This window comes from Suricata suricatta, chromosome X, assembly GCF_006229205.1.
Source record: "Suricata suricatta isolate VVHF042 chromosome X, meerkat_22Aug2017_6uvM2_HiC, whole genome shotgun sequence".
Taxonomy (NCBI): Eukaryota; Metazoa; Chordata; class Mammalia; order Carnivora; family Herpestidae; genus Suricata; species Suricata suricatta.
This window is the reverse complement of record NC_043717.1, coordinates 51,050,856-51,078,667: the sequence shown is the minus strand read 5'-3', so window position 1 is coordinate 51,078,667 and position 27,812 is coordinate 51,050,856. Positions and strand designations below refer to the sequence as shown.

At 41.2% G+C, this 27,812-nt stretch overlaps 1 protein-coding gene across 1 annotated transcript; it reads right to left on the bottom strand.

Annotated features, from left to right (window-relative positions):
* Positions 1-119: 119 nt before the first annotated feature.
* IGBP1 (immunoglobulin binding protein 1) lies at positions 120-27,812 on the bottom strand. The gene is made up of 6 exons (XM_029930415.1): positions 27,174-27,812; positions 26,497-26,790; positions 17,980-18,175; positions 16,056-16,135; positions 15,249-15,361; positions 120-595 (listed from the first exon to the last, which is right to left on the bottom strand). Exons 1-6 carry the CDS (start codon positions 27,362-27,364, stop codon positions 450-452), a joined length of 1,020 nt encoding a protein of 339 aa, XP_029786275.1. The 5' UTR covers positions 27,365-27,812; the 3' UTR covers positions 120-449.

Sequence of the window (27,812 nt, the reverse complement as noted above, 5' to 3'; positions counted from 1 at the left end):
GGAAGAGTCAATGCCCACGTCAAAGGTGACCAGAATCCCCCCCCCCAAGAAGTCCAGGGACCCAGAGCTGACCCTCTCCCCCTCAAAACAACTACTGACACCCAAATTTCTGCACAGGCTCATGTAATAGAAGGGACTTTTATTATTATTTTAAAGATAATTCATACAGCCATTGATCATACAGAGTGATTTCTCAGTGCTTTTGTCTTTCCACTTAAGAAATTGGAATACACCATGATGAGGATGATAATGCTAAAACAAGACTGCTGGCTCATCATCTAGGGTACAAATACACACCTAATCATTTGACACTTTATTGAACGCAAAGCAAGATTAAGCATCTTTGCCTTCATTGTACACAGCTGAAGCAGGAGCCCAGGGAGGGGAAGACAGCACGGCTTTCCTTGGCGGGGAAGGTGTGACCTCTGTAGTCCGTTGTTGTGGGAAGACTAGCCCATGTTCTGTCGATTGCCATAGCCTCTGGGATGGGTGTCCTTCCAGTTATCCCACTCCCGAGCCCTGTGGAGTGTTTGCTCATCATCCTCTTCCTCCTTTTGTTCCTGATCTTCATGTTCCTGACCAGCTCTTTTGAGCTCTGCCAGAGTGGAAAAATGGGAAAGCAGAGATGAGGAACTGAGGGAAAGTCAGGGGCCTTGGCTCCACCCTGAACACAGCTGCACAAAATGAGAACAAGGAATATTGCCTAACTGCATACCCCGGGGCCAGTAGAGTCTTGGAGGGTATTTCTATTATTTAATCAGTGACATGTTAAATAATAGGTAAGAAAGGATGCACTGAGTGGTTTTCACAAGAAGGCAAAAACAAAAAAAGTTGAATTATCAGAATCAGTTCTATTTTGGGAAAGAATTCTTGGTGAAAAGGCCAAACACTACCCCTTACACACACACCAAAAACCACTGCCCAACAGAACCTCAGCAAGCCAGAAACAATAAAGTAAAAAATATTTATGATTTACTGATTTGTGGTGTGTCCAGAAGGAGGGACTGCAGGTGATTCTTTCTCCTCCATCCAGTTCCTTTATTACAGTTCTACAGTTGTGTGTGTGTGTGTGTGTGTGTGTGTGTGTGTGTGTGTGTGTGTGAGAGAGAGGGAGAGAGAGAGAGAGAGAGAGAGAGAGAGAGAGAAATTGTAAATCACAGGGCAGTTGAACCTACCAGAAAAAGAATATTTGTGCTATTTGATACTTGTTTGGAACAGGGTCTGAAATCTGAAAGGCATACCCAAAAGAAATTAAACCAACTGCTACCTCCCCCTTTTGCATTCATTCTGTTTTCTTTGTGAGGTAAAGGAGCATTTCTTGGCTACCCTGAGTTTGCCCAGGAGAAAAATTCTCATTACTATGATAACAAATGAAATACATGAGAATCTGATGTCTTCCAATCTGATCTCTTGTGTGTTTTTTAAAACAATTTTTATTGTAAAATAAGGTACTGGAAATCACACAAAAATATACATAACTTAAGTTTTTATGAGGCTATAGCTTTGTAGTTTCCACTTGGGCCAAGAAACAGAGCTTCTGGGGGTGCCTGTGCAGTGCTGACAGCTCAGAGCCTGGAGCCTGCTTCAGATTCTACCTCTCCCTCTCTCTCTGCCCCTCCCCTGCTTCTGTTCTCTTTCTCTCTCTCGCTCTCTCTCTCTCAAAAATAAAAACAATAAAAAACATTAAAAAAAGAAAAGAAATAAAACTTTTGTACCTATCCAAAAGCTTCTTCAGGAGCATCTTCCAAATTAGAATGCCCCCTTTCTCTTCCCAAAAGGTAACTACTAAACCAACTTTTATAGTAACTTCCTGGAGTTTATTATAGCTTTATTACTCAAGTCTGCATCCCTCGACACCAGAGTTGTCTATTTGTACATTTTTGTGTTCAATGATTTTTAGTAGAGTTGTGAAACCATCACCAATGAGAAATGATTTCCTTTATCCCAAAAAGATCCTTTGTGCCCACATACTATTGATTCCCTTTCCTTCCCGCTCCCTAGCCCCTGACTGCCAGCAATCTACTTTCTGTCCCTATAGATGTGCCTATTCTGGAAATTTCATATAAACGGAATCAAATAATATATGGTGTTTATGTATGACTTCTTTCACTTAGCATAGTGTTTTTAAGGTTAGTCTTGCTCATTTAAACATGTTTTCAGATCAGGACACCTGGGTGGCTCAGTGGGTTAAGCATCTGACTTTGGCTCAGGTCATGATCTCACACAGTTTATGAGTTCAAGTCCCGCATTGGGCTCTGTGCTGACAGCTCAGACCCTGGAGCCTGCTTCAGATTGTGTCTCCCTCTCTCTCTGCCCCTCCCCTGCTCACACTCTGTCTCTCTCTCAAACATAAAGGAAAACATTAAAAATTATGCATACAAAAAAATAAAAATGTTTTGAGATCTTCTTAATCTACAGGAATTCTATCCTTTTCTTTCCTTATAAATTATCTACTGAAGAAACTGGGGCATCTGACCTGTAGAGTTTCCCCAAATCTGGATTTTGCTGACTGTGTAGCTGTGCTGCAGTCCAACAGGGTCTTCTGTATTTCTGCACATTGGCAAGTGGATAGAGGCTTGATCTGACTCAGGGTTGGGCCCTTCCGTATGACTCCAGCTAGGGCTGATCAGGTGGCACATAACATCTATGTCTCATGTGTTGTGATGTTAGCAACTGATGCTTGATGCCTGGATTCACTGATTTTCTGGAGGTTTCAAAAGGTTGATACTCCTTATTTTAACATTTCTCTTTTATTAACTAGAATGCTTCTGTGAAGAGAGGCTTCCTCTCGTCTCCTACTATTTAGTTACTCAAGGAAAAAAAAAGACAATGTAAATGCTTGATTCTTTCACTTTGTTTACCACTTATCAAGGTAATCAATCAACTGGTTCCTTATCCTCTGAAATTGAACAATTTCTATTTTTAAATATAATTACAACTCATGGATTTAAATATATATATTTTTAAGGATGCTTCATGCCCAGCACGGAGCTCAATGTGGGGTTTCACCTCACGTCTCTGAGATCATGACCTGAGCTGAGATCAAGAGTTGAATGCTTCACTGACTGAGCCACCCAGGTGCCCCAACATATTTGATGGGTTTTAACCCACTGCAATGAGTTCTTTAATGTCCTTTTTTGGTCTCAGGATCCCATCCAGAGCGCCACATTACATTTAGTCCTCTGTCTCTTTATTCTCATTTTGGCTGTGACAATGTCTCAGATATTCCTTGTTTTTGAGGACTTGAGCCATTTTGGTGTGTGCTGATCAGATATTTTGTAGAATGTCCCTCAATTTAGGGGTACCTGATGTTTTTCTCCTAATTAGATTGGGGTTATGGGTTTTGGAAAAGAATATCATAAAGGCTGAAGTGCCCTTCTCATCACATCAATCTAGGCTACACAGCCATCAACATGACTTCTCACTGACGATGTTAATTAACCTGGACCATCCGATTAAGACAGTGTTCGTAAGGTTTCTAACTGTGAAGTTCTTCCCTCACCCCTTCCACACTATAGTCTTTGGAAGTCACTAAACAGCCCACACTTAAAGGGGAGAGGGAGTTATGCTCCATGTCCTTAAGACAGGAGTATATACACAAATTATTTAGCATTTTTGTGTCTCCTCTCCTCCATTTATTATGTCATCATTTATTTCTATCACTATAGACTCATTGATATTTATATATTTTTTGGTAATCCAATACTGTTATTTTCCTGCTCAACAGTTTTGACCAGCAAAACTTTCAGCTGGCCCTTGTGTCCATTAACATACTTAAGATTGTTTTGTTTTTTGAGTCCTTTATTTTCTAGTACTAAAAGACGCTTCAGGGTCATCTTGTTTATTCTCTGCCCCAGCCTAGAAGCAGCCATTTCTCTAGTGGGTTCTGGTTTTTTTAGAGAATGATATTAGGAACCCAAATTTGTGCTCTGGATGTGTTTGTTGCTACTGACAATAACCCTTTTTGAAACCAAACTGTCTCTGGCCAGTGGAAACTTTCAAATTGGCTTCTGAGTCCTTTTGATATGACCCTAGTTGTCTTTGAAAATGTCTTCCCTATCCTTTTTTTTTAAAGGATGTATGTATGTATGTATGTATGTATGTGTGTATGTGTGTATGTGTGTGTGTATGTATTTAAAGGGGGTAGGGAGAAAAGGCAGAGAGGGAGAGAAATCCCCAAGTACGTTCCCTGCTGTGAGCACAGAGCCCAAACTCAAGTACTGTGAGATCACAACCTGAGCCGAAATCAAGAGTTGAACGCTTAACTGACTGAGTCACCTGGGTGCCCCTCTTGCCTATCTTTCTAACAAGATGTTTCCAGCCCATCTTATATATTTCCTGCCCTAGACTTGGAATTAGCTATTTCTCTAAGACATCCTGGTTTTTTTTTTTTAATGGGAATGGTATTTTAAGACCACAAGCTGTATGCGTGTGTTTACTTTTAAATACAATTTCTTATGAGTACCTATTCAGCACTTTATTTCTACATTAAACTTTTTTGAATTGCATGTGTATTCTTCCACACTAAAATTGTTACTTCTCAAAGACAGAAGATGATAGATTTAGACTATCTCATAATTGTTTATATTATTTCACACACAGTCTTAGAACACTAATGTTGTCACCAATATAATTGCTGAGAATAGTTCATTCTTTTTTGCATTTCCTTTTCCCAATTGTCCATTTAAAAAATAGCTGTATTGTATCTACCTTTTCTGAACACTGAACATATAAACATTACATACTCTAGTGTCTCCCTTTTAACTCTTATTTCGTCTTGGTTCTACAAGTAACTAATGCTCGCCACCAGTACTTGGTTGAGGTCTTTTTCGTCATTTTGGCAGTCTGAAGCCAATTCTCTATTATATTCCCAAGGAAGGGATCCTGGGAACAGTATTTCCTGAGCTCCTCTATGTTGATAAACGTCTGTACCCTTTACACAAAACAGTTTTACCAGATATAGTGTCCTTGGCTCATATTTCTCCCCTTGAGTATCTTAAATATATGTTACTCTATTTTATTCTGGCATAAAAGCATTGGTGTCACAAGAGTTAGAGTGATCCTTCTTTCCTTTAAAATCATCTGCTGTTTTTGCTGAAATGTCTAAGGCAGGTTTTCCTCTCCTTTAGAGTCTAGTAATTTTATCAGAATGTGTCTTGTCAGTCTCAGGTACACAGTGCATTTTATCAAATTGTATCTTTTTTGTTTTTAATGCCAGGAAAGTTTCCTTACCATTAGCTTTTCCCATTTATTCTTTCTCCTTGCTTTGGTTGATAATCCTATTATCCATAAGCCTGGTCTTCTTTGGTATTTTTAACACTAGCCTCTTTCCCTCCACCCCCAGTCCTGTTTATCTTTGTTTTTATGTAAAACATTTTCTTTTTTACCTCAGTAAGGCATTTTCTGGCTTGCTTCCGGTCTTTCATTTCTGAAATAATTCTTACTTCTCCCAAGTTGCCACCACATTTTTGTTTTATGAATCCTGCTTTATATTGTTCTCCTATGTCTTATACAGTTTTCCTAGCACCTTCCAACTAATTTTCAAACACTATGAATTTCGTAGCATTAAAATTATTAGATTTTTAAAAACAGCACAGATTTTAGACTTGTCTTTTTGAGACTGTCTTTTTGGAACACTTTTGATTCTCCCTACTCCCTCCCACCTTTATAATAATTTTGTGTGGGATCTGACCTTGATAAATTTTCTGTTCAAACTTTTTATTGAGATAGATTTCACATACCATAAACTTCCCCCGTTTGAAGTGTACAGTTCAGAGCTGTGCAACCATCACCACCATCTGTTGTTCATTCTTATGTGTAACAAGTTTTCCTGAACTTTTAGAAAGTATGGTTCATGGTAGCTTTTCTCACTTCACTGAGGTTCCCTTTCTGCTGTTTGTATTGTGACTTGTGGGGAACTAGGTGGCTCAGTCGGTTAAGCATCTGACTTCGGCTCAGGTCATGATCTCACAGTTTGTGAGTTCGAGCCCTGCATTGGGCTCTGTGCTGACATCAAGGAGCCTGGAGTCTGCTTCGGAATCTTATCTCCCTGTCTCTACCCCTCTCTCAGTCATGGCCTCCCTCTCTCTCTCAAAAATAAATAAGCATTAAAAAATTAGAAAAAAAAAAGAGGTGATGACTTGCTTCATTGGAGTTCTTGGCTCTGGTCATCTCTCCCACTTTCATCTCATCGTTCTCTTTTCTTCTTCTTTATGGTCCCTGTTCTACTCAATTTCAATGCTACTGTCAGCAATTTCTCCTCAGTGTGGGACCCTGTCCTGGAAGCAAGATCTGGTGGGTCATTTTCAAGAGTTCGTGTAAGATTAGACTTCTCCATCTCTTTCAGATTCTCTGGTCCCTTATATTCACCCAGTTTTTATTGGAGGGCAAACCCTCTCCCATTTCAACTGCTGTCCTTAAACTGGACTGCCACATTTCTGAGTGAATATCCGTTTGCTGTTTTGGGAATCTGCTGTTTGTCAGGTCTTTCAGATGGTCTGTCAATTCTTCCTGCTTTCTCCTACATGGATGCCAATCACGTGCTCATCTTGTGGTTATGAGTGACTTGCTCTTCTCTGTTTTTATTTTGAAGTTCATGGGGACATGCTGTTGCCTGGTCTACTGAAAATGCTGCCCATGAGGTTTCTTTTGTGTGTTGTTATTGAAATATACATGTAGACATAGACACAAACATAGCATTGCCCAATGAATTTTCACATCCGAACACATCCATGTAATCAGTACTCAGATCAGATGCAAAACACTAACTTTACAAAAGTCCCCCTCAGGTCCAATTCCACTTATGATCCCCCACTAAAGGTAAACACTATGCTGGCTTTTAAACAGCATATATAAGTTTCACCTGCTTGTGTACTTTATATGAATGAAATCCTATAGTATATCCTGTTTTGTGTCTGGCTTGTCTCGCTCATAATTATGTTTGCAAAATTCTGCCATATTTGCCACTGATAGCTCAAGAACTAGAGTTAGTTTAACTTTCTCACTACACGATATTTTGTTACATGAACACACCAGAATTTCTTTATCCATTCTACTATGTAGACGCATTTGAGAGTATCCAGCTAGGGGTATCACAAATAATGCTTCTATGAACATTCCTTGCACAGTCCTTTTGTGGACATAAGGTCTCATTACTCTTAGGTATATACCTAGGAGCAAAACTGCCAGGTTATGAGGGTACACAAATGTGTGGCCTTTTGTGCATCACCACCACCACCACTCTTAGATTCTCCAGATCTTTATCTCTTCCTGTCTTCCATTTACTTCGGGTTTATTTTGTTCTTGTTTCCAATTTCTTTAGGTAGGACCTTAGGTGATTAATTTTATCTTTCTTTTTTTCCTAACATAAGTACTGAAAGTCCTACATTTCCCTGTCAGCACTGCTTTAGTTGTATGCCACAAATGTATTTTCATTGTTATTCAGTTAAAAATATTTTCTTGCTTCCTTGTGATTTCTTTTTGATCCACCAGTTATGTAGAAGCCTGCTGTCTAATTTAAAAATAATTGGAGGGGTACAGGTGCCTGGGTGGTCTCAGTCCGTTAAGTGTCTGACTTCAGCTCAGGTCATGATCTCACAGTTTGTGAGTTTGAGCCCCATATAAGGCTCTGTGCTGAATGTTTGCTTAGAGCCTGAAGCCTGCTTCGGATTCTGTGTCTCTCTCTCTCTCTCTTCCTCTCCCCCACTCATGCTCCATTTCTCGCTCTCTCAAAAATAAACAAACATTTAAAAAATTACAAAAAAATATTTGGAGGGGTGCCTCGGTGACTCAGTCAGTTAAGTGTCCAACTTCAGCTCAGGTCATGATCTCACACACAATTTGTGAGTTTGAGCCCAATGTTGTGCTGTGTGCTGACAGCTCGAAGCCTGGAGCCTACTTTGGATTCTGTATCTCCCTGTCTCTCACTGCCCCTCCCTTGCTCATGTTTTGTCTGTCTGTATCTCTTTCAAAAATGAATAAACATTTAAAAAATATTTGGAAGGGGCACCTAGGTGGCTCAGTCTAAGTGTCTGACTTTAGCTCAGGTCATGATCTCGCAGTTTGTGGGTTTGAGTCCTGCCCCAGGCTCTCTGCTGTTAACACAGAGCCCACTTTGGATCCTCTGTCCCCCTCTCTCTGCCCCTCCCCTATTGTGCTTGCTTTCTCAAAAATAAAATAAGCATTTTTAAAAAACGTATATTCTTGGGAATGTAAACTGGTACAGCCACTCTGGAAAACAGTATCGAGGTTCCTCAAAAAATTAAAAATAGAACTACCCAACAACCCAGAAACTGCACTACTAGGTATTTATCCAAGGGATACAGGTGTGCTGTTTAGAAGGGGCACGTGCACCCTAATGTTCATAGCAGCACTATCGACAACAGCCAAAGTATGGAAAGAGCCCAAATGTCCTTCAATGGATGAATGGATAAAGAAGATGCAGTGTGTGTGTGTGTGTGTGTGTGTGTGTGTGTGTGTGATGGAATACTACTTAGCAATCAAAAAGAATGAAATCTTGCCACTTGCAACTACATGGATGGAACTAGAGGGTATTATGCTAAGCAAAATTAGAGAAAGATGTAAGATTTCACTCATAAGAGGAATTTAAGATCCAAAACAGATGAACATAAGGGAAAGGAAGCAAAAATATAATAAAAACATTATTTATTGTTTATATATGATACATATGATACTAACATATATAAATATTAAATATAGATTTATATTTTATGATTTATATATATTAAATATAGAGAAACAGAGGGTTGCTGGAAGGGTTGTGGGAAGCGGGATGGGCTAAATGGGAAAGGGGCACTAAGGAATCCACTCCTGAAATCATTTTTGCACTATATGCTAACTAACTTGGATGTAAATTAAGAAGAGAAAAACCAACTATATTCTAAAAATATTTGAAGACTTCCTAGGTATGTTGTTATTGATTGGTAATTTAATCCCATTGTGGTCAGAGAACATTTTTAGTGTGATTTCAATCTTTGAAACTTATTGAGACTTATTTGATGGCCCAGAATATCATCTCTCTTGATGTATGTACCACGTGCACTTGAAGAGGTATGTTTTGCAATTGTTGTATATATTGTTCTGTAAATATAAAACAGGTTAAGATGGCTGCTAGTGTTGTCCAGATCATCTACGTCCTTACTGATTTTCTGTCTAGTAATTCAATTACTGAAAGAGAAGTATTAAACTCTCCAAACTATGAGTGTAGATTTGTCTATTTCTCCATTTTCGTCTGTTAATTTTTAATTCTTGTAAGTTAAAGCCTCTTATTAGACAGGAAGATGTTTATTACTGCTGGACCTTCCTGATAAATTTCCCCTTTTATTGGTATGAAATGCTCTTGTTTACATCCAGTAACACCTTTTGTCTTGAAGTCTACTTTATCTGACTTAGTATAGCTACTACAGCTTTCTTAATCTTATTGTCAGCATGGTATATTCTTCTTCATCTTTTCACTTTTAACCAATCTGTGCCTTTACATTTAAAGGCTCTCTTGGGGAGCTTGGGCGGCTCAGTCGGTTGAGCGTCTGACTCTTGATTTTGACTCAGATCATGATATCATGGTTTGTGACATCAAGCCCCGTGTTGGGCTCTGTGCTGACAGTGCAGAGCCTGCTTGGGATTCTGTCTCCCTCTCTCTCTGCCCCTCCCCACCCATGCTCACTCTTGCTCTCTCAAAATAAATAAATGAACATTTAATAAAGTAAAATGCACCTCTTGTAGACAGTGTGTAGCTGAATCTGAAATCAATCTCTGATTTGTAATTTGGAGGTTTATTCCATTTAAATTTAGAATAATTACTGATATGATTGGAATGGAATCTACTATTCTGCTATTGGTTTTCTATTTACCACATCTGGCTTTTTTGTTTGTTTGTTTTTCTATTCATTCTTTTTTGTTTCCTTCTAATTTGTCCATTGACTTTATAGCTTTATCTGTTTACATTATTTTTAAAAATAGACAATACACAGTTTTGCCATATACCTCCTGTCACCACAGAGGCACAGCTTCCCCCACTAACAACATCCTGCACCAGAGTGGAACATTTGTTACAATCAGCAAATCTAGACAGGCACATCAGTATCATCCAAAGTCCATAGTTTACGTTAGAGTTTATTCTTGGTATTGTACATTCTATGGGTTTGGAAAAATGTATACAATGGCATGTATCCACTAGTTCCCTTGCCGTAAAAATCTTCTGGGTTCCACCTGTTCATCCATCCTCCTCTAACTCCCGGTAACCACCGATCCTTTCTAGTTTTGCCTTTTCCAGAAAGTCATATAGTTGGAATCAGCAAATAGCCCTTTTCAGACCAGCTTCTTTTACTTAGTAATATGTGTTTAAGGTTTTTCCATGTCTTTCTATGGCTTGATAAGCTTTTGTTTTTTAAAACGTTTTTTTTAATGTTTTATTTATTTTTGATACAGAGAGAGACAGAGCATGAGAGGGGGAGGGGCAGAGAGAGAGAAGGAAACACAGAACCGGAAGCAGGCTCCAGGCTCTGAGCTAGCTGTCAGCACAGAGCCTGATGCGGGGCTCGAACCCACAAACATGAGATCTGACCTGAGCCGAAGTCGGAGGCTTAACCGACTGAGCCCCAAGCTTTTTTTTTTTTTTTTTTAAAGCAATGAATACTATTCTATTGTCTGGATGTACCACACTTTATCCTTTCAAGCTACTGAGGACATCTCGGTTGCTTCCAAGTTTTGGCCATTATGAATAAAGCTGCCATAACCACTTGTGTGCAGGGTTTTAGGTAGACCTAAAATTTCTACTTATTGGGGTAAATACCAAGGAGCAGGACTGCTAGATCGTCTGGTAAGAGTATGTTTAAGTTTTGTAAGAAATGGTCTTCCCAGGTGGTTGTACCACTTGGCATCCTCATCTGCAGTGAGTCCTCGTTGTTCCCATGGGTATGTTCCCCATGTCAGGTTTTGGTGTTGTCAGTGTTTTGGATTTTGGCCATTCTTCTAGGGGGTACAGTGGTATCCCTGTGTTTTAATTTGCAATTCCCTAATAACATACAATGTTGAGCTCCTTTTCAGAAACTTATTTGCCCTCAGTAGATCTTCTCTGGTGAGGTGTCTATTCAGGTCTTCTTCCTATTTCTTAATTGGGTATTTCATTTTGGTTCAGTTTTAAGAACTGTATGTTTTGGAGAAGAGTCTTTTATCAGATTTGTCTTTTGCAACTATTTTCTGCCAGTGTGTGGCTTGTCTTCTCATTATCCTGATGCATTATTTTTTAAGTGGTTGCGCTAGGTAATACAATATTCCTTCCTAACTTTCCAGTCTCCTTGGAATTAAATACCAAACCATGTCAGAGGCAGCCTCAAAGATGAACCCCAACTATCTCAGCCTTCTGGCATTCTCACTCTTCTGTAGTCCCCTCCCCACTATGTGACCCACAGAATATGGCAGAAGTCATGGTATGTCACTTCCAACACTAGGTTATAAAAGATACTGAGGCTTCTGTCCTGGTAATTCTCACTCAGATCATTTGCTTTGGGGACAGGAAGCTCTTAGCTGTGAGCAACACCAGAGAGAGACCCACAAGGAGAAGCCTCCTGCCAATAGTCACATGAATCATGAGTCCATGAGTGGGAAGCAGATCCTCTAGCCTCAGTCAAGCTTTCAGAAGACTGTATAGCTTAGGTGTCAGCTGACACTCTGACTGCAACCTCAAAAGATCTGAAGCCAGAATCACCCAGTAAAGTTGATCCTGGATTCCTTACCCTCAGAAAATATGTGAGACAATAAATGTTTATTATTTTAAGTTGCTAAATTTTTGCAGTAAATTGTTACACAGCAATAGGTAATATGTACAACTTTACATAAAACAGAAGGATCTCACAAAACAAGGTCCCATTTACTCTGTCCTTTTTGCTATAGACATCATATATATCCCATCTACATATAGTATAAATCCCACAGGACGGTATTATAATTTTTGCCTTAAGAAAGGCTTTTTAAGAAAAGCCCTTTTGAAAAGTTGGGAGGGGGACAGTCCTTTGTATTTACCTACATAATTACCATTTCTGCTGTACCATATTCCTTGAATATCCAAGTTTCCATCTTATATCATTCCCTTTAGCCTTAAGAACTTCCTTCAGGGGATGCCTGGATGGCTCAGTCGGTTCAGCATCCAACTTCAGCTCAGGTCATGATCTCATGGTTTGTGGGTTCGAGCCCTGCACCAGGTTCTGTGCTGACAGCTCGAGCCTGGAGCCTGCTTCAGATTCTGTGTCTCCCTCTCTCTCTGACCCTCCCCTGCTCACACTCTCTCTCTCTTTCTCTCAAAAAAAAAAAAAAAAGGAATTTCCTTCAGAAGCTCTCACAATGCCAGTTTCCTGGTGAAGAATTCCTTCAGCTTTATCTGAAAATGCCTTAATTATGCCTTCATTTTTATGTATATTTTCACTGGGTATAAAATTCTGAAGTGACAGGTCTTCTTCCTCCCCCAAAACTTTACAGATGTTGCTGCACTGCCTCTAGTTCCCCCTGTTTCTAATGGGAAGTAAGAAACAACTCCTATTATTGTTCTTCTAAATGTAATGTGTACTTTATCCCTGGCTGCTCTCAAGATTTTCTTTTTTCCTTTGGTTTTCAGCAGTTTGACAATGTGTGCCTATGTGTGGCTTTCTTTGTATTTAACTTGCTTGGGGCTTGATAAGATTTCTGAATCTGTAAATTTGTGTTTCATTGACTTAGGGAACATTTTAGCCATCATCATTTCTTCAAAAAATTTTTTTCTGGTAGCTTTTCTTCTCTCTCCTTTCCTAATTGTATTTCAACTGTACATATGATGGTCCTTTTAACCTTGTTACACAGGTCACAGAAGCTCAGTTCACTTTTTTTCCAATTTGTTGTCAGACTAATTGGAACTGATCTATTGTTGAATTAACTGACACTTTCTTCTGTCACTGCCAATTTGCTATTATTAAGCTTATCCAATGGTTTGTAAACTTCAGATATTGTATTTTTCAGTTTCAGAATTTGTGTGTAGTTCTCACTTCTCCACTGAGATTTTTTTTCATTTCTTTTTTCTTTTTGAGTGTGAAAATAAAATTTTTTAACCACCAATAAGAGAAAGTTAGGTTCACAGTTTTAGCTCTTGACACAAGAGTAAACTAGGAGGCCAATCGACATCCACTGGATACAACTAATGGATCAACTTTTTAAAGTTCAGGCTATCTTGGGGCACCTGGGTGGCTCAGTCAGTTAAGCATCAGACTTCGGCTCAGGTCATGATCTCACGGTTTATGGGTTGGGGCCCTGCATCAGGCTCTGTGCTAAGAGCTCAGAGCCTGGAGCCTGCTTCAAATTCAGTGTCTCCCTCCCTCTCTGCTCCTCCTTTGCTCATGCTCTCTCTTGCTCTCTCTCAAAAATAAATAAACATTAAAAAATATATCAAAACAATAGAGTTCAGACTACCTTGAAAGCTTGCAACATACCCAATATTGCTGTATTCTCTAGTGACAGAATGTGAGCAATGGCTGACACAAAGTAGAACTTATGAATTGTTTTTGATTGGAGAGGTTTCCATATATTGCTAAAAATCGAGAGGTTTATCAACATGTTACATGTCCAGGAACAAGTTAGGATACTTGAAAGTCTAACTAACCACAATGGTTTAGGAGCATGTATGCTGCAAACTCAAGAGGGCTCCAGAGTCCATATGGGTGACATTAATACTTGCCACTGGGTAGCAGGTACATTTGTAAATATAAAGTTAGTGGATAATAGACATTATCCACTAACATTTCTTATCTTTTCACTTATTACAAGCATATAATGCTCTGTCCTTGAGCATGTAAATAAGCTGCTTTAATGTCTATGTTGGCTAATTTCAACATCTGTGTCATCTGGGGTTGGTCTCACTGATTGCTTTTCCTCTCGAGTATGAGTCCCCTTTTCCTGGCTTTTCCCTCTCTGTGTATAATAGTTTAGAATTAAATCTCAGATTTTGTGAATGGTATGTTGTAGAGACTCTGAGTTGTGTTTCATTTTAGTAGGCAGTTCATTTGTCTAGAACCAAACTTCCAAATGTATTTTTCTGCACCGGGCAGCAGCTAAACCCCCACATTGTGATTTTAGCCCTATCTAGGGTGCTTGGAGTCTATCCTGGGCACACATAGCTTAGGTGTCAGCCTGAGATTGAGGGAAGGTTTATACAGAGAATCTGGGCTCCTCCTCTATGGTTTTCTCCTTTATGGGACATTGTCTCATTTTTCAGTTGCTATAGTCACCTGGAACTCATTTCTCTCATTCCTCAACCGGTAAGGCTGTAAGTGCCTAGCCAAGTTTCACCTACCCGCACATTACAGCAACTGGAGACTTCCAGTGGGTGAGAAGATGTAAGAAACAGGAAACCCTTTCAAATGACCACTCTTCTCTTCTCTGTGCTATAGTGGAAGTGACATTGGAACTGGGACTTTTAAGCCTGAATTCAAATCCTAGGCTGGCCACTTTCTAGCTATGTTGAGTTTGGGTACGTCAGTTCCCAGACACCATTTTCTCACCCTAAAAGGGGGATAAGAATGTTTGCTTCATAGGGTTGCTGAGAGGATCAAATGAAATAAGGAAACAGGCTCAGAGGGGCTAGATGATGTCTTATCTACTAAGCAGCAGGAGTAATTAGGTCTGTCTATACTTTTTTCTAATATATCATGTTGCTTCCATCTTTACAGGGACACCCCCACCACCTCTCCCTTCCAATGATGCCTCCAAGTATGTACTATCATCTAATTACTGAGTTGGACACCAAGAATACAGTAAGTCAAAGTCCCTTGTCCTCAAGAAATTCCAAGCACCATTCCCTACTTCTAAGTGTTGACTACTCTCCAGTCATTCTCTAGCTCCTTCAGGTGGCAGTTTTATTTTCTTCAGTTTGTAATTATTATCTTTGGGAGGAATTGGCCTGATAGAACCTACTCTGCCATTACCAGAGGAGGAAATGACGTCGATGGATTTTTGGTTTTGCTATCTAGCTGCTCAGTCTGTTTTGATGCCACAACATCTGGAAAGAGTCCAGAATCATGCAGCTGCTCCCTACATCCTCCCCAAATCATCTGCTATTTATCTTAATAATAAATAAAATAAAACATTGCCTAGAATCTTTGTCCAGATTCCTTCTGCTCCTAAAGGGCAACAATTCTTGGTCTGAAGTTAACTGCTAGGAAGTAAGGGACCAATAACAGTATAACTGCTTTCCTCCTACCCCTTCATACCTGGTGTTCTCTCGGCTATGCCCTGATCTGGTAATGCTCCGTACTTCCGATGCTGATCATACCAGTCATTCACCGTCATTGATGCCAGACTTGGATAACCAGCTCCAAATACTCTGCAAGAATCACACCACATTTAGACTAAACATGCACAGCACTATTAAAAAGCCTCTTCTCTTTAGTGACAAAGGCTGCATCTGTTTCATCCTGGCTCTCCTGCCCAGCTATCTTCTGAGGAGCTATGTAAACTGGAGGATACATAACAAGAGGCATCCAGGAAGGGGCTTTATAGTCAAGAGCTTTAATGAGATGATAAATAGCTCAGGCTCATCACCCAGAAAGCAATCCCAGAGGCCAGTGTCCCACAAAGCAGATGCTTTGTATTTACAGTTGGTGGGTCTAAAAGATACACAGAGGGAAAGAGACTTTCCTGTCACCCAGTGGAAGAGCATCTTCTTTCAAGAACTCAGAATTAAATCCAAAACAGGCAAATATGTCCTTCTGAGAATTGTAGCTAAAGGCACTGGGAAACAATTGAAGTGTACAATTCTATACTAGATTCATTTCTTCTTTGTTTTATTTTTGTTGGGTTTCCTTTGAGCCTGGTTTTAAGCTTGAGTTTGAGTGAAATGTCTGATGAAGACAGACATAGAAAATATTAGAGGTAACATCTCATTGATGAAAGAACAGCCACCACAGATGAGGACATGGCCTGTTAACAATGCCCATTCTGTCTGTTACTCGTGCATTATAATTGAACCACAAAAGCAGGGTGCTTACAAAGGCAACCCACTTTTTAGTACCACCTACTTGGCTTGGGCCATGTTCCGAGTGAGAACGAAGGGTTTCACTGGAGGCCTGTCTTGACGAGGTGAGTAAGAAGTTGAAGCCTGGAAAGGAAATTCATTATCAGAAATGCGTTTGCCATTCTGCCTACCCCATGATGCAGGCTCTTAAATCTTCATGTGTCTGAAAAGCCCTAGATTCAAATATTGCCCACTCCCTATTTATCAGTCTCTAAGATGCAACAGCAGAATACTAATGGTGGACGCTGCTTAGCTCCCCTGAGGAGGCCTGAGTACCTTGCTGAAAAGGGAGGAAGAGAAAGTTCTCCCAGAAATCATCTCGCCAAAAGTAAAACAATCAGTTGGCTTTAAAATATTCCCCTCTAAAGAAGGAGATTCCAAAGACTTTTACCATGTTCCAGATAAATCGCTTGAGCTGATTTTGAAGTCCCTTTCCTCAGCCTGGCCCTCAGTGCTAAAGTTGAATGATTAAGACCCTTTCCAATGTAACTATGCAATTAATTGTCAATAACTGCCAGGTTTTTAGAAGATGGTGTTCCTAAATGCAAGGGGGAAAGACTGTGTTAGTAACTTTCATGTAGTGGCATATAACAAGGTTTCAGGGAGCATACGGAAACAAAGTATGGTCAGAGAAAAGGTGTTTACTTGGGTCTTCATCCATCACTTCCAGAGCTGATCCCAACACCAAATAAGAGAGCGTTTAGGGGCCCCTGGGTGGCTCAGTCGGTTAGGTATCTGACTTCAGCTCAGGTCACAATCTTGCGGTTGGTCAGTTTGAGCCCCACGTTGGACTCTGTGCTGACAGCTCAGAGCCTGGAGCCTATTTCAGATTCTGTGCCTCCTTCTCTCTCTGCCCCTCCCCAGCTTGCACTCTGTCTCTCTCTCTCTCTCTCTCTCTCTCTCTCTCTCTCTCTCTCTCTCTCTCTCTCTCAAAAATAAATAAATGTTTAAAAGAAAAAAAGAGCATTTAACAACAACAGCAAAGAATGGGCCAGGGGAGAATCCAGAAGAGGCCAGCTTGAAAACCATTCATTTAGAGATGCTCAAGGGACTTCCTGGCCTTAGAATATTGTTTATTCTTTGATCCTTTAACATGAGGAACTAGGTTGACATTACCCGGAGGCATAAGCTCCTGGGCTAATAATTAGTACAAATCCAATTTGGAAGAGGCTTCTCTGAGGACCGAAATAAATGCTTGCTAGTACCTGATACATTCAACTAAAGATATATTTGTATCTTGAACCAAAAAGTAAGTGGCAGTGGAACCTAATCTTCTGAAGCAGTGGCTCCAACACAGGGTGATGATCTTCGAAGAAGGCCAAAGCTGTGTTACACAAGGTTTTCTTTATCAGCACATCCAACATTTTGTGCATGGAAATGTCCTTCTGTGTCTCCTACTTGGGAGATCTGAGGGTGTGAGAGTGCATCATTGTCTACATTAAATTCGGATTCCGCCCCAAACCTAAATATATTCTTGAACTTTCCTTTGACTTTCTTCTTCCTACTCTTTTCTCTCCCCACTCTGGTGCCACTTTCCTTCTCCATTCCCATTCCATTCCTCTTCCTGCTTGTTTATTACAGTCAAGCACATTTTTTTTAAAGGCCCACCTCCCTTTGCATTCCTTCAGCAGTCATGACCTCTCACAGCCAAAAACCAATTTTTTACTTCAGAGAAGTCTCCCTCCCTGTGGCATGTCACACAATTACAAACAGAAGTGTTTCACAGGTTAGAAAGCACTGGGGAACAACACTGTAAGCTCCAGAGAAGGCTAGTAAATCTAGTGAACCTTCAGCTTTCCTCCACTAAGCTTAAGAAGAAAAATGCTTTTAAGGAGACTTAAAAGGATTTTAATTTGATGACTCTCCTGTATAACATTCAGCTCTCTGATAGTAGCTTTTGGAGCTATATGGGCAGCAACAAGGCTTACCTCTTTTGAGGAGTCTTTTTCTCTCAGGATCTTCATTTCTTGGTCAATGCTTTCAATCTCTTCTAAGCTGATACTGATCCACCTTCGCAGGTGAAGGAGGTAATATTCACGAACATGCTCATCATCTGCTTGACCACTTTCCACAGCAGATTTCATTGTGGACAACCTATGCTCCACCTCCTTCTTCTGCTTGTATCTGTTCCACAGAAAAGCATTACCCATGAACTCAAAAATAGAGTGGTATTCCTTCAAAGGAGGCCACAATAAGAATTTACCCTTGCTGATGACAAGGCAGTGAGTATGCTGGTTTCTACTTTGGCAAGAGCTCACCACCAGGGCAGTTCCCTCAAGACTGCAAGGCAAGGAACGGATGAGTAGGGGCTGAGAAATACATTCTAAAGCCAGAAAAATACAGTAATAATCTGATCTGAGCAACTCCTCCCATCATCTTTCCAGATGGAAGTTCAAGGCTTACTAGGTTGGATACTTAGTATCACACAAGATCCACTTGGGAAGTACAACTTCAAAGAGTCACAGACTCTTAAGGGTTATTTATTTATTTATTTACTTTTAAGTTTATTGTCAGATTGGTTTCCATACAACACCCAGTGCTCTTCCCCACAAGTGCCCTCCTCCATCACCACCACCTCTTCCCCCTACCCTTTCTCTTAAGGGTTATTTAACTGTCACTGATGCAGGAATTCCTTGGGAAATACTCTTTAAAAAACTGGTCATCTCTTCTTTTCTTCTGGGCAAAACAATCTCAGCTCTCTGGCTCATCCTTTTGCTAAGAGAATCATATGGTTTGAACCAAGGAAATACTCTATTGTATTTTTCTCAAGTACAAGGTGCTATACTAAGTGCTTTGATTTATAGTATCACATTTTTTAAAAAGTAAGCTTTATACTCAACATGGGGCTGAAACTCACCATCTGACCCAGCCAGGTGCCTCTCTGACTCATCCTAATATAAAGACTCACAACCATCCTGCTTGCCTTTTTCAGGATGCATTCTAACATGTCATCTATCATTCACCTGAAAAATATTTACTGGATACCTATTGTGTGACAGGCACTCTTCTCAGTGCTGGAGAGTCCTTGCTCTCCCGAAGCTTTCATTCTAGTGTAAGCAGACAAAAAGAGATGATGAGTTGGGTTGTGTTAAAAGCCATGAAGCAGCAGCAAAAAGCAAGGTACGGCAGACAGAATGATGGTACAGAAGTAGAAGTGCTATTATATACATGATGATCAGGAAGAAGTGATATTTGAGCAAAGACTTCAGTAAGGAAGCAACCCATGCCAATATCCGAAAGAGTGTTCTAAGGGCTAAAGGCAAATATGAAGGTCTTGGTGTGGGATAGAGCCTGGCTTGACATGTTTGCAAAACAGAAAGGAGGCCAGTGTGGCTGGCATGAAGTGAAGAATGACAGTAAATGAGGTAAGAGAGATAGCCAGGACCACAATTTGTAGAACCCCGTGTGCTCTAAACCCCAAACATCAAATACCAGGATATTTTGAGATAGGAAATCCACTGGAGGCTTTGGAATAGAACACATGACATGAATAGAGTGACATAAAAACTTTTTTTTTTGGCTGTGTGGAGTGCAGAATGTGGCAGGGGGTGGGGGAGGTGGGAGGCAAGTATGGAAGCAGGAAAATCAATGAAGAGGATATTGCTACAATCTAGATGAGAAACAGTGACTTGAAATAGAGAGGTGGAGAGACGTGGATGTATGTAAATTAGAAAAGAGGTTTATTGGATGTGAGGGCTTGAGAGAGAAGAATCAAGGAAAAGAACCTGGAGTTCTTAACCTGAGGTCCATAAATAGAGTTTGAGGGGAGGAAGTCTTTGAATTCCCTGAAATTTAATGCAGAATTCTACCTTATTATTATTATTATTATTATTATTATTATTATTAATTACTATTATTGTTGTTGCCTGGGAGAGGTTTGTAGTTTTTATCAGATCATCAACAAGGTCCATGACCCATGTAAAGTCAAGAACCACTGCTCTGGAGCCATTGTTTATTATACAAACTTTTAGGCTTTTCTGATACTTTACCTAACAAGTGGGGCAGTTTATATATTACAAATAACTCACAGCATCATCATCGGCAGCCTCTGAGCAAAACAGCACAATGGTCAATTCCTAGTTCATGAATGCTATTATAGACATCGCTTGAGAACATTTCATTCTGGTCCTAATCCTACCCTCACCCTCTTTCCTGGATGTACCTCCATCAGGAAAAAACATACCAGGGCATTAGAATGTATACAATCCGGGGTAAAGTCTGGGTCAGTTTACCAGTCCTCTGAGTAAGTTCTTGTGCTTCCTTTCCCATTCTTTGCAGGCAGTCTAACTGTGCTCTCCACTTTCTTCTTCACTTCCTCACTCGTACATCTTTGCTCCTTGTCATCTTTGAAACTTCTAGCTCTTCCACTCCTGCTTTTCTGGCCAGTGTTTTTAAAACCTCTTTGTCTTAGTAAAAGAACCTTTTCTTCTTCTTCTTCTCCTTCTTTTTCTTTAAAGTAGGCTTCATGACTAGCATGGAGCCCAACGTGGGGCTTAAACTCACGACCCTGAGATTGAGACCTGAGCTGAGATCAAGAGTCGGGCACTTAACTGACTGAGCCACCCAGGTGCACCAAGAACGCTTCTCTTCCTGTGAGAGTGTATTTGGAACTCCATAAGTAATAAACAGATAAAAATCCACCCTAGTTAAATCAGAGGGCTCCCAACATCCCTCCTTACCCAGACACTGTGGTGGAATCTTACAGCTCCAAGGTACAGATTGAAAATCACCATCCTATACCTTCACTACTGTTCTAGGTTTCCTATGGCAAGCCATTACATGGAAACACTACTTACTACACCAGCCGTTATCCTTCTGACTCTGGACAACTTTCCCCACACCCTTTTTCTGTTCTCAGGCTGCTGTGGAGAGCTCAAGAACTACAGATTTGTGTCAAATGAGTCAACAACAAATTCAAATGATCAAACTTTGGCTGAGTGGTCACTCTTGCTCAGCTCTTTTTGTTCATCTTTTGTGGATCATGCCACCATCACAGTTGCAAAATGCCCAGCCAGTGGCCACCAATTTTCCTCTTTCACTTAAAATTTCTGTAGTTTCACCTTTCCTCCTTCCCTTGTCTTTACCTTCTACTTTTGCTATCAAACCTGTCCCTATCCACATTTTCCCAGACCTCACACTATCAATCAATCCTGGAATCAGCCGTTACAATTTTTCACTCTACTGGTGTCTTTCCCCTATCCTAGGAACACCTTCCCTCAATCCATAGTCTATCCTTTCCAGTGACCACTCTTCTCTTTTCTGTGCCTTGCTGGAAGGAGCACGAGAATTGGGAATCTGAAGATCTGCGTTTAAATCCTAGCCTGAACACTTATGAGGTAACTCTGCACGAGTAAATTGTCATACCCCATTTCCATAGCTCTAAAATGGAGATAAGAAGCTGCATTTCCTGGGGTTGTAAATAGAATCAAATGGAACAATACACATGAAAGTATTTGGTAAGCAGCAAGAGAATACAAATACTGTTAGAGGATGGAAAAATGGAGGCCAGAAGGGGCTAGATGATGCTCTGCTTATTAAGTGGAGGAAATCAGATTGGTCACTCCAAGTCCAGGCTTTATGTGCAATACCATATTCCTTCCGTTTTTCTTATGACTACTGTGTAACTGTTCCTCCCACAGACACTTCATGTATCTACTATGATTGGCTTGTTGTCTCGGGCTCTAGGGATACAGTGACGCAATTATGATACTAGAGATACATTTAGTCAAGGTCTCTGACCTTTAGAAGTTCCAAGTTTACAGAATGACAGATAGTTACACTGTGATAAGTAACAAAAACTAAGTGCTATAGTATCTAGGAGGGGAGCTTGGTGGGGAGAAGCTTCAAAGAGTACTTCACGTTTGTTCTCTTTCCCTGGCTTCTATCAGCACTTCTATCTATACTTCGCTAAGTATCTTACCTCTGATTGCTCTTTCCTGCCTCTTTCTTCTACCTTAAGTTGCCCCAAGGTTTCATCCTTGGCTTTTTCCCCCTCTCCATGTTTTTCTTTGGTAAACTATCCATACCCACCAAAGCTCCTAAATTTTAGCACTATCCACTAGTCTCCTCCAAGTTTTAGTTACGTTGCCTTCTGTCTATAGACACGGCTACCCAGCTGGTGCTTCAGAATCTAAGTTCAATGAATCTAACACTAGACCCATCCATTACTTACATGGCTTCTACTTTTCTATTTCTGTCACCAGAATGAAGGTGCAGATAATCAACCAGACTCATACTTACTGTCAAAGGTGAGAATCGGTAGAGAGGATATGTGAAGAAACAGGTTTTGAGAGAGAGGATATACCATTTAGGTGTTTTATGCAGGATGGCTTCAGTATGTAAAGAGGGAGGACTTACAGAAAAAGGATCTCAACAATGTGTTTTCTAATCATATAAATGCTTCCTGCAAAACGAGTGTCTTTGATAGCTGTCACTTCATTTTTATCTCTTCTTCCCAGCTGAAATACTACTATAACATGTCAACTTGTCTTTCTGCCTCTTGCTTACCTTTCAGGATTCTATATACACATCACTTCCCTGTGCAGACCTTCCGACCACAGTACTTTTGGATTCTGCCCAACTAGACCTTTCTGCATTCCCTGTACATACCTCAAACCACCCTGCACCTTGGGCTTCTGCTCATGTTGTTCCCCCTGCTTGTCAATAATAAACATTTCTTGAGCACTCCCTCTATGCCAGGCCTTGTGCTAGGCATACCACAGTGAATAAGAGAGAAATGGCTCCTGCCCTCAAGGAGTACACATTCTAGAGCAGAGGAGAAAGACAAAGCTCAGGAAGACAGAAAAATGAAGAGCGTTTCATGAGAGGAGAACAGGTACAAAGACCGTAGAAGGAAGGAACTGGGCCTGTGCAAAGAACCGAAAGAAAAGGCAACTGGGGCTGGAGCCTAGCAGACAGGAGAAGCCTGAAGAGAAGCAGGGCCTCGTCAAACTGTGCAGGGCCTCGTAGTCAGTGGTTTGCCTATTGCAGGTGAAGTGCTAGTGGCTGACACTAAGGGATGATAGTGGAGACCCAGAGAAACAGAAGGACTGAAGATTCGTTTTGTAGCTAGAACTGGCAGGTCTGGTTGATGTATGGGACTTAGAGACTAAGAAGGGAGGAACTAAAGCTAACTCTCAGGTGAAAGGTAGTGCACTCAATGAGATGAAACCTGGGCGGGGGGGCACCTGGGAGTTAAAAAGCCAAGGGTTCAACTTAGGCCATGTTAAGTCTGGGAGTCTGAAGATCAGGAAAGGTCTGGGCTCATGAGATAAATGTGGCAACCATTAGCATAGGGATAACCTTGTTATATTGTCTGGCAGACATTTTAAAAAAATCTTCAAAGACCAAGCTTTCTAGCCCAAGAAATGCAAATAAAAACAATGAGATACCTTTTTTGGTTTTCCCAATTGGATTTTCTAAGTGTTAACATATAAGCCCAGTGTGGTGGGGCATATTCTAAAACTCTGTTACTGTGGAAAGCAATGTTGCTTCGATCAAGTCTTAAAATATTCAAACCCTTTAATCTAGTCACTGGTCCAAGAAACCTTATCCTAATGAAACCATGACAGATTCAGCTAAAGATGTCTATTCATGACACTACTTACAAGAGCAAAACCAAATAAAACAAACAACCCCCACATACACAGTCTAAGTATTTGACAATGAAAGATGAATTTAAATCACTGTGGCACAAGTATAGGATGGAATACTATGCAACCATGAAAATCATGGTTTTAAAAGACATGGGGAAATGCTCACCATATGATGTTATGTTTCAAAAGGATAAAAAAACCTGTGTGTGTGTGTATACATATATTATTCCACATTTATTAGCTAAAGTAACTATATATCTGGAAGTAAATACATCAGGAAGTTAAGAAAGATCATCTCTGAGTGCCAGGATTAAGGCCTTTTTTTAATTGAAAAATATTGCTTTTCCAATTTTCTACAATCATTATTATTTCTTTTACATCCAGGAAAATCTATAATTGCCATTTTTAACCATAATTCAAGGCTCATCTCAAATGCATTACATTCTGAAACTTCATCCTCATCCCTCCAACCAGAGGTGCTCACTCCTTGGTCTTTCTCTGCAACACTGTATCTCTAAGGCATTTATAGCCCTTTTTTGGGGTGTAGTATAATTATTTGGATACCAAACTCACTGTTTAAACTACCTGTCACATGCCAATGGGCTTTCCCCACCTTCTTACAAAAGACGTGATGCTGAATTCCACTTCCTGACAGTTTAGCCCATTTCCTCAAACACTGTTATTCACTGTCACTAACCCCAAACTACACCACCTGATTTGCATTATTATTTACTAGCTTATAGTCTGTCTCCTCCTCCAAAATAAAGGCTTCATGAGGCCACTGACTTCATCTGGTTCTCCATTACCTAGAACAGTTCCTGGCAAAAGCTCAAAACATATTTGCCAAATGAATGAATCGATTTTCAGCTCTCCAGACCAGGCCTCTCCTCTGAGCTACACACTACCAGATACATCTATCTGGAGGACCCTTAAACACCTTCAATGGCTCAGTACCAAATTGGTACACTCCCCTATCCCCTGATTTGTTCTTCCTCCTCTATGCCACATCTTAATGAGTTCCACAAGCCATCCACCTATGACACAAACGTGCACGTCTTCCTTGTGTTGCTTCCATCTACTCCACCTCCCAGAACTAACTGATCCCCAAGTTCTCTGCCAATTCAATCCTTCTAAATAAATCTACCCCTTCTCTTCTGCCACTGCTATAGTGAGGCCTCATCACTTGTGACCTAACCGGATCTAATATTCTCCCTCACACTGCTTCCTAACTGCTGCCAGTGTATGCTAGTTAAAATGCAAATATGACCATGCTGCTCTTTAAAAAAAAAAAAACTCCAAAACCCTCCAGTGACTCCCAGTCACCAACCAAAGATTAGGTTCTTTAGCATGGGTAACTGGTAAGTGACATTTATAGACTAGTGACTATGTGCCAGATACTGTGCTAGCTGTTTTATGTGCTCTTATGTTTCTTAACATTAACATTATGTTTCTTGGTACAATTATTACTTTTATATGATTTCACACAAGGAACCCTGAGACTGCAACAGGTTATTATATAAGTTACCCAAAGTCCAATGGCTTACAGGTAAAGCTGGGTCTCAAAACCCACTTTCTGACTCCACAACTGGCACTCAGCTACAAAGATATAACAATAGCTGACTTTGAGTACTTACTGTATTAGACATTGTGCCAAGTGCTTTTTGTGTATTTCTCTTTTCATCTTCAAAACTACTTGATGAAGAAAGAACTGTCACTGTCCAATTTTACTGCTGGGGAAATTAAGGCACTAAGTGATTAAGCAACTTACCCCCAAAAGAGAGTGATTAAACAGTGGAACTGAGATTCAAACCCCTCCCCATGTTCTTAGCAGCAGGGCTGTTCCTTCACCTTCCTCACATCCCAAGTCTTCGCCTGGACCCTACAACATTCTTCGGCATCATTCCTCCCCCTTCTCTCTCACCCCCTTCATGTTCTAGGATCATCTGATTGCTTACAGTGGTTCCCCACACATATTCCCAACCCAGCACTGTGCTCTTTTATGACCCTGTAGCTTTACTAACACTATTACCTCTGCTGGCTAATGCCCTCCTTTCCTCTTCCTCTAGATGATACTCCTATCAATCCTTAAACAACTCAACACAGGAGTCACCTCTTCTAGGGAGCCTTCTCTCTTTCCTGCTCCTTCTTTGGTTAGGTGCCCCTCCTGTCTGCTCTCACATTACCTGTGCATTTCTCCATGACATCCTTTTATATGGCTACTCTGTTTCTATGCCTCTTTTCCTTGCCACATTGTATACTCCTCCAATGTGGAGACCACCCATACTCCTACAAACACACTCAGTCTGTACCCCCAGTGCCTAACATAGATCCTAGACACTGGGAGCACTTGTCAAATGTTTTTTGCACTAAACTGAGAGTAAGCAACTTCTTCAAGGTCACGCGATGAAGCTGTACTAGGACTACCACTAGCTCAGTATGTTACACACCTGAGCCATTACTCAGAACAGACCTTCTCACTCAGTGGACCATAAATGGATTATAGCTACAAGACACTGTGCCCTTCATAGATCTCTACCCCACTGTACCATATGAATATTGCTATGCTGTGATGTGGGATAAGATCGGGAGACGCTAAGCTAGAGCACGTCCTGCTGCTGGCAACCTTAGGGTAGCAGGGGTCTGACGGTTAGGTATGACCATCTCAACAAAGGCAGAAGCTTCTTGAAAAGCTCAGGAAAACTTACTCTCACCAGGGCCTAATGCTGAACAGGAACCAAAAGAGTGACAGACACCACTGTTCCCCTCCCCCCCCCAAAAAAAACATGCAACCCCCCCCTCCTGCAATAGCACTGCCATTGGGCAGTCCTCAAATTATAGCTATTGACCCACCTCTCTATTTTAGCCTGTCTTTGAGATGCCATTGCAAAGAGGCTAGGATAGGCCGTGGTGGAACTAGCAGTATTATGATCAGTTGAGTTGTTCTTGGTTTTGGGCAGCTCAAACTCTGCCACATGATAGTATTGGCACTGAGTTAAATAGTTTAAAAAGTGTTCTCGGGCCCACTGCAAATGATCTAGACGCTTTCTGGGGTTGACTTGTTTCATGGCGAGCGCTCCTTGAAATGCTGGCACCATCAGGTACTTCAGGTCGGTGGAAGCAATCTCTTCCAAATCTTCATTTTGGCTGGAAAGAGCAAAGATGAGGCTTGTGAAGCCTGGAAGGGCAATCACACGGTAGCCTTTGCTGCCTGGGGTAGGGGAAGGCTGCGGTAAGTGTGAGAAGGGAGAAGTCCCGAAGAACAGTGGCCGGTTTTCTTGAATGAAAGTGGCTGACCGCCCACACCCAATGCCTTTGCAGAGTCAACATTAGGGAGCAGAGTCGCGGGATATTAACTATTTCCAAGACAGGTGGAGAACGTAAACAAGGTACAAAAGATCGCAGTGGGAGGTGGAATGAAAGGTTCCTAATTCTTTTTAAAAGGGTCTCCTCTACCCGGACTCCATGACTCCACCCTTGGTAACCATTATTACCTCACTTCTTAGCCATTATTACCCTGACCCCCATACCTGAACAAGTCGAGCTGCGCTACCATTTCAGCAGCCTTCTTAAGGAGGTCTAGTGCCTTGAACACCTTATCTTGGATTATCCGGGAACCAGTGGGCTCAGTCGCTACTTCCACTTCGTCCAGAAGCTGCTTGCTGGTTTCGAACAGCTCAGGGAGCCGTGGCAGCAGTAACTCATCTTCGGCTGTTGCCATCTTGGGGGAGGGAGAAACGCGGAAGACCTCACTTCCGGGGTCAAAGGCAATCCTGGAAAAGATTTCAGCGAGCTTGAACGAAACCGGAAAGAGCGCCGTATTGGTTCAGTAGCTCCATTGTTACCAAAGCGTTAAAGGCCTTCCGGAAGCCGCTGGTTGCGGACGCTGGCTACCGGTCATTTTTGCAGGCTGCTGCCTATCACACGTTGCAGGTATCTGCTAAAAACAAGCAAACAAGCACAGCCCTGGGTGCTGTTTTACGGTTTGCTCTTTGTTGCCGACGCCCGGCCGGGGTGTTCCGTGGGCTCGGTGCTTAGCCACAGCGGAACGAGGCTGAATTCACTGCGGCGGCGGGCGCGCAGCGCGCCCCACCCCTCGCTAGGCGCTCCCTTTGTTGAGGGGCGGGACCGACTCCGACTCCCGGCGCCCCGCCGCTAGCTACTTTCGG